General features: G+C 34.9%; 1 protein-coding gene across 1 annotated transcript; it reads right to left on the bottom strand.

Moving 5' to 3' along the window:
* Positions 1 to 5,526: 5,526 nt before the first annotated feature.
* On the bottom strand, positions 5,527 to 7,602 carry LOC101253701 (premnaspirodiene oxygenase-like). The gene is made up of 2 exons (XM_004243423.4): positions 6,610 to 7,602; positions 5,527 to 6,293 (listed from the first exon to the last, which is right to left on the bottom strand). Exons 1-2 carry the CDS (start codon positions 7,495 to 7,497, stop codon positions 5,667 to 5,669), a joined length of 1,515 nt encoding a protein of 504 aa, XP_004243471.1. The 5' UTR covers positions 7,498 to 7,602; the 3' UTR covers positions 5,527 to 5,666.
* Between the last annotated feature and the right edge of the window lie 214 nt (positions 7,603 to 7,816).

Raw genomic sequence — 7,816 nt, 5'->3', positions numbered from 1 at the left:
AAAAAGTTGTGAGAAGTAGAGATGTTGTCTTTTATGAGCACGAGATGGGTTATCATCTCTTGGGTGCTGATAAGACTTATTATTCTAATTTCTCTCATGATGTTATTGATATGCCCATGCCTCATGTTTCTGCTTCAGATGATCAATTAACAGGTGATGCTCCAGAGGATGGTCATGAAATTGCTCATGAACATGACCATATTGAAGAGGTACAGCCTGATGTTGTTGTACCACAACCTGATGATGAAGCTGTAGATGTTCAACATGGAGAGTCTTCCAATCAGGGGGAGAAATCCAGCCCACAGGTAGAAGAGCCAACACTTAGAAAATCGAGCAGAGTTCGTCAACCTTCAAGACTTTATCCAAGTTCAGAATACATCCTAATCACTGATGAGGGGGAGCCTGAAAGCCTTCAAGAGGTCTTGTCACACTCAGACAAAGACCATTGGCTCAAGGCTATGCAAGAGGAGATGGATTCTTTGAAGAAGAATGAAACCTATGACTTGGTGAAGCCTCCAAAAGGGAAGAAAGTCTTGAACAGGTGGTTGTTTAAGAACAAGAAATTTGACAACAAGCTAGTGAAGCGGAAGGCAAGATTAGTGGTGAAGGGATGCCATCAGAAAAAAGGCATCGACTTCGATGAGATTTTTGCACCGGTGGTGAAGATGACTTCCATTCGTATGATTTTGGGACTAGCTGCCTGTTTGAATCTTGAACTTGAACAACTTGATGTTAAAACTGCTTTCTTACATGGTGATTTGCATGAGGAGATTTACATAGAGCAGCCGGAAGGATTTGAAGTTAAGGGAAAAGAGAATTTTGTTTGCAAGTTGAAAAAGAGTCTCTATGGACTCAAGCAAGCACCAAGGCAATGGTATCACAAGTTTGATTCCTTCATGAGTAGTAATGAGTACAAGCGGACTACTGCAGATCCTTGTGTGTATTTTAGAAAATTCTCTGAAGGTAACTTCATTATCCTTTGCTTGTATGTTGATGATATGTTGATTGTGGGACAAGATGTTGAGATGATTTGCAGGTTAAAAGAGGATTTGTCAAAGTCCTTTGATATGAAAGATTTGGGTCCTGCGAAACAAATTCTTGGTATGGAAATTGCTCGTGATAGAAAAGCTGGTAAGCTTTGGTTGTCACAAGAAAAGTATATTGAACGGGTGCTTGAAAGGTTCAATATGAAGAATGCCAAGCCAGTTAATACACCACTTGCAGCCCATTTCAAGTTGAGCAAGCGTTGTTGTCCTACAACCGAGAAAGAAAAGGAAAGTATGTCTCATATTCCTTACTCCTCTGCTGTTGGTTCATTGATGTATGCCATGGTGTGTACAAGACCGGATATAGCACATGCTGTTGGATTGGTTAGCAGATACTTGGCAAATCCGAGCAAGGTTCATTGGGAAGCTGTAAAGTGGATCTTAAGATATTTGCGAGGCACATCAAATCTGAGTTTGTGTTTTGGAGGTGGTGAGCCTATTCTTGAGGGATTTATGGATGCTGACATGGTTGGAGATCTTGATAACCGGAAGTCTACCTCGGGTTACTTGTTCAAATTTGCAGGGGGAGCCATTTCATGGCAATCCAAGCTACAGAAGTGTGTAGCGTTGTCTACAACCGAGGCAGAATATATAGCAGCAGTGGAAGCAAGCAAAGAAATGCTTTGGTTAAAGCGTTTCCTTCAAGAGTTAGGTTTGAAGCAAAGCGAGTATGTTGTGTTTTGTGATAGTCAAAGTGCTATGGACTTGAGCAAAAACAGCATGTACCATGCTCGCACAAAGCATATTGATGTGAGATATCATTGGTTGCGTGTTGTCATTGAAGAGCAACTAATGAAGTTAAAGAAGATTCACACTAACAAGAATGGTGCTGATATGTTGACAAAGGTGGTCCCTCGAAGCAAGCTTGAATTTTGTTCCAAGCTTGCAGGTATGTCTTCTTGATGACCTTTTATGTTTGGTCTCCCCGAACTGGGCTGGAGGGGGAGATTGTTAAGGGTCCAGCCCATTGATGGGTGGACCATATATTTTGGGCTTTGTTGACTTCTTCTAGAAGTCTTGGGCAGCTGATGTTGGGGCTGGGGTTTTTTGGTTTTGGAAGAGAAAAAAAGAAATAGAGAGAGGGTTTGAGAGAGAAAAGGGTTGCTGGTTTTTCTGGACAGCGAGACAAAATTTCAGATTGCAAGAGATCCGACCGTTGGATCGTTCTAAAATTTTTACATCTGGTTCACAACACATAGCACTACATCTTGATCGTTCAGATCGTCAATCGGAGTTCTTGATCGTCTGTTATCGGATCTGGCGTAACCTGCATTTTTTTTTGGTGATATTTCTCAATTTCTCTTCTCTTTTGTGTTGGCTCTTATGTATGTTGTTGTTGGTGGACTGTGACATCCTTGTAGACTGATTTGGGTGTTTTTACCCTCAATTTGCATTATAAGAGAAGAAGAAGGGTGGACTCCTTCAAGTCCTGTGGTTTTTATCCTTCATACCGAAGGGGTTTTCCACGTATAAATCTTGTGTGTCACTTGCGTATTTATAATTCATATTTGCTTGTGATTCAATTGATGTGTTGCTGATTTGAGCTTGGTTAATATAGTGGTGAATTTCTTTTGGTAAATTGGTGAAGTTTATTTGGTTGATTGTCTTGAAGTCGATCCTTGTAGGTGTTGTATCCTACTTGTGTTGTTTTGTGACTCCCCTCACAATTGGTATCAGAGCCAGATTCAACGATGGAGTCAGGTTCAATGGTTCGATAATCGATGATTGAACCAAGTTAGAAAGAGGTGTTCATCTTGGCGGGTGTAGTTCTAGCCGCAACCTTTTTGACAGTAATGAAGATTTTGTTGGAGAAATTGTTTCAGAGAGGTTCTCTGTGTTGAGACATAAATTTTGTAAAGGAGATTATGGAGAGGAGAAGCAAGTTGTTGAAGATTAAGTAAAGAAGGTGGACAAATTTATTTTGTCAGAAATTCAGGCCAAGGGGGAGATTTGTTGGATTTTATTTGCCCTGATTTCTTACCATAAATAGGTTTTCCTTTTAGGAAAAGGTTTTGAATTGACTATTCTTTTTTTGGTAGGAAAAGGTTTAGGACTCTATAAATAGAGACATGTTCCTTCTGACTTAATTAGCATTCACAATGTAGTTTTAAGGGTTTTGAGAGTTTTGGTTAGAGGGAGAATTTGTGAACCTCTCATGTATTCCGAGTGAATTGGTTGAGGTTGTTTCCCTCTGTATTTTGTACTCTCATATTTATAGTGGATTGCTCATCTCCTTTGTGGACGTAGGTCGATTGACCGAACCACGTTAAATCTTTGTGTCTTTTGGTATATTTCTCGTTGTCTTCTTACTCGTGGTCTTTCGAGGTTTGCTTTGCTAGCTTCCGCGTTTACACCTGCTTATTTTCGGTCCTAACATTTACTTCACATTCAAAATGGGAATGCATCCCAAAAGTATAAATTTTGAATCTCCATATCATATTATGCTTTCTAAAATTGGTTGCTACTTTTACCAACAACAAAGTTCTGAAATATATCAACATTGCTATCATTTTCTCCATGAACTCCACACATCATAATTTGTTAAACTCTTTTTAAAACAGATGAAGCTTAATAACCTTCTGATGTGTGCGTATATATATATATAAAAAAAAAACTATATCGCACAATTTTTTTATCATATATTCAAGAAGATTATACATGTAGATACAAGATATACTAAAATAGGGAGAGAGGCACACGAGATGGTCGTTTATCCTTGATACATGTATATATATGTATATGGTATGATTCACATGCGTATGGGATACATGATACGTAGGAAAGTGGTGAGCAAGATGGGAGGTAGGCGAGCGAGTTTTGTTCATGTATCCCAGATACATGCAAATTCACTTGTATAAAATGATCTAAAACAAATTACATCTAATTTCGACCCTATGTATCTCAACATACATGTATCTAGACATATCTAGGCATATAACGTTTTGAAAATAATTAACTGAGATTTCCGTAAGTTCCAGTTCAAGCTTAAAAATTGACAAATGTAATCAATTTAAGATTCAAAACTAACTATATATAATTTTATTCATTAAGGATGGACACTTTAAAAGATAAATTAATCAAACAAACCCTAAAGTACCAAATGAACCAAACATTAACAATGAACTAAAAACATATGTAGGCATAAAATTTAATTGAACTTGTCATCTTATCTAACATAATAAGCATAAAATAATAGGTTTTCTCTGTGTTTGTAAAATAATAATAAATAAAAAAAGAAATCTGTGTTTGTCCCGCAGACAACACTTCTTTTTTTTTCAAAAAAAAAAAAAAAAAAAAAAAAACGAGGCAACTTGCTCAGTTGCTCTCTTTTTTCTTTTAATCATTTTTTTACTTGTCAATTTGTTGATTTGCAACAAATTTCAGCCTATAATAAATATATATATATATATATATATAGTCAATATAAGTGTGAGTTGACCCGCTAATTATTCCAATCTATGAGTTATATATATATATATATATATATATATATATATATAGTCAATATAAGTGTGAGTTAACCCGCTAATTATTCCAATCTATGAATTGACCCGTTAATTATCCCGATATATATGGTTATAATAGAGTGAATATAAGTGTGAGTTAACCCGCTAATTATTTCAATCTATGAGTTGGCCCGTTAATTATCCTGATACATATGGTGAAAATGTTAGGGTTTAATTAGCCATATCCTAGTAAGTATTAGGTAAAAAAACTAGCTAAAATTAATAAATAACTTAATCTGAATTTTTATAATTGGAAAGTAGCTATTATAATAAAGTTTTGAATTTTAAAATATCGTCATTGTAAATATAAGTAAAGAAAATAAACAATGTAAATAGGTAGCTTACCAAGGTGCGTAGCTTTTTTCAACTAAGTCCATTTTCAAATCATCACTTGAAATGCCAACACTCACATCAATTTTTTTTTTTAAATAATGAATATTTTTTAAATGTTACAATGAGATAATGTTATAAAATATATAATATAATATAAAAAAAATTGATATTCTAATACTGAGAACTTGTCTATTATAATTAAATAATCAGTCACCTAAAATGTAAACTCATTCATCGACAAAACTCATTCATAGTCCTAATTAATGCATCACAATTTCAAATACACACGCTAGTCACACATGACTATAAAGCTAATAACGAAATTAATTAAGACATTAAACATAAAATTCGAGCTGCTGATCAACATGCAAATATCTTTTTTTAAGGATGATGAAATTTATCACTTTCTTTAATTTGTCAATATATTTCATTTCAATACTCTGAATTATGACATGTTTTATTTGGAAAATAAAAAATTAAAGTCTTATAACTTTTTAAAGTTTGCGTGAGAATTAAATAAACTAATATATTTTAATTGATTAACTTATATTATTCACGTAAAAGACGCTTGAAAATACAAAGACACAAAAGCTTTTTCAAAATTTTAGAACCAAATATATGAAAAGCACTTAATCACCGTATTTGATTAAAAAAAAATTATAATTCAAGTGTCTAAATGACAAATTCTAAGAGACAAGAAATACATTGGACCTTTGGTTATTTGATCAACATTACAACAAAAGAAACTATTACAAACATGTATTAAAACAAAATTTCATATTTAATGGAGAGGAGATACATAGGGTGTAGCAATTAAATAAAGATCTTTCTCTCTTCTAGCAGATATTCCATTTGCCTCAGTCATGTCCAAATCACTTGCACTAATTCCTTGTGGAAGTTTCCAATCAAAATTGTAAAGCAAATGGGCTAATGGAAGAGTAACAAGAGCTAAACCAAATTGTATTCCTGGACAAATCCGTCTTCCAGCACCAAACGGGAGAAACTCAAAGTGATTTCCAGTAAACTCAATAGAACTATTCTCAAATCTCTCTGGTACGAAACATTCAGGATTTTCCCAATTCTCGGGATCTCTTCCAATTGCCCATACGTTAACCATGACTTTGCTTTTCAACGGTATAGTAAATTCATCTATCTTAGTTTCCTCCCTGCATTCTCGCGGGACCAACAAAGGAGTTGGAGGATGTAACCTGAGCGTCTCTTTGATCACTAACATTAGGTAACTAACATTTTCAAGGTCAGTATCGATATCGTCATCACATGTTTTCTTTCCCATGACTTCTCTCACTTCAGCTTGTGCTTTTGCCATGATATTTGGATTTCTCATCAATTCTGATAATGCCCAAATAACCGTTGAAGATGATGTGTCAGATCCTGCTACGAACATATCCTACAAGAAGTATGGTCAAATGAGTAAGTAACTATAAAACAATCAACTTTCAGGAAAAAAGGTTTGAGATATATCTGAACTTTGACCGAAGTTGCTGTAGCAATTTCAAACTTTCTCATCACTATTTAATAGTGTAAGTTAAAGGTATATATATGTTCACATGGACAAGATCTATTAAACAGTGCAAGAGGCAAAAGGTCACTTCCAAAATATGGGATTGTTACAAGTCAGTGTTAAGATATATTTCAGATTTTTTTCCTTAGTAAAAATAAGATATTAGAAAGATCGACCATGAGGAAAAGGGATACACACTTACAAGAATGACTGCTTTTATGTTGTCATTTGTTAGGGGAACTGGAAATTGACCGCTCTCCATGACTCTTAAGAAAACATCGATCAAATCTTCAGCTCCAGACTCACCATTGCAACTTTTTCCATTAGCACGATTCTCTCTATGAACATTGATAATGTTGTCCAAGACTTGATCAATCTTATAACGAGCATTCATTAGTTTAGATTCCATGCCACTAATCCCATGTAGATATTTTTTCGAAGGAAACAAATCAGCAAGCTCAAATCCACCAGATAATGATTGTGCTTGATGAATCAATGTTATCAACTCACGTTGATCTTTACACACGTTCCCAAATGCTGACCTACATGTCGCGGCATTCATAAACCATAGAAGCTTTTCAACTAAGTTGATTGGCGAATCTAAGTTCATTGATCTAATGGATGATAGAAGATTTGAAAGCTCATCTTGTCGAATAGGGCTGAATGACTTGACCATCTTGGCACTAAGTAGCTCAAGGACAGTCAATTTACGCATATGTCTCCAATAATCACCATATGGTGAAAAGGCAATGTCTTTACAGTTGTAACAAATAATCTTTCCCATCATGGTTTCTGGCCTAGATGCAAAGGCGAGGTCATGTGTTTTTAGGATTTGTTTGGCCATGTGTGAGGAGGATACAACTACAGTAGGAACTTCTCCGAGCTGTAAGTACATGATAGGACCATATTTAAAGGACAACTTTTTGAGAACTTGATGTGGTAATCCACTTGTCAAGTGATGAACACTTCCAATAATAGGTAGCCTCCATGGGCCTGGAGGAAGCCGATTTTTCGGCTTCCTCCATTTTTGAATGAGAAGAAATAGGAAGGATATGAATAAAAAGAAGGAAACCAAGTGTTGAAAATCCATCTTAATGGAAATTAATTCAACTTGATGTGATTTTCAATATGGAGATGGTTATTATTACTTCGTTATATAGAGGAGTAAAGTTATTGGTCATCAAATCTAGTGTCCAGGTTTGACTAAAATAAGACGTTGGACAATTAAATAGCCACCTTGCTATAAGCCATCTAAATGGAATGAGTTACAACAAGTGCTATATATATATATATATATATATATATATATATATATATATATATATATATATACTCATTTATCCTATGATATTGGTTATAGGGATATTACTATTTAATCAAAAGGTTAAAATCGACTCCCAAGATCGACT

This window comes from Solanum lycopersicum, chromosome 7 (assembly GCF_036512215.1).
Source record: "Solanum lycopersicum chromosome 7, SLM_r2.1".
Classification (NCBI taxonomy): Eukaryota; Viridiplantae; Streptophyta; class Magnoliopsida; order Solanales; family Solanaceae; genus Solanum; species Solanum lycopersicum.
Note: the sequence above shows the minus strand (reverse complement) of the source record. Positions and strands in the feature narration are given on the sequence as shown.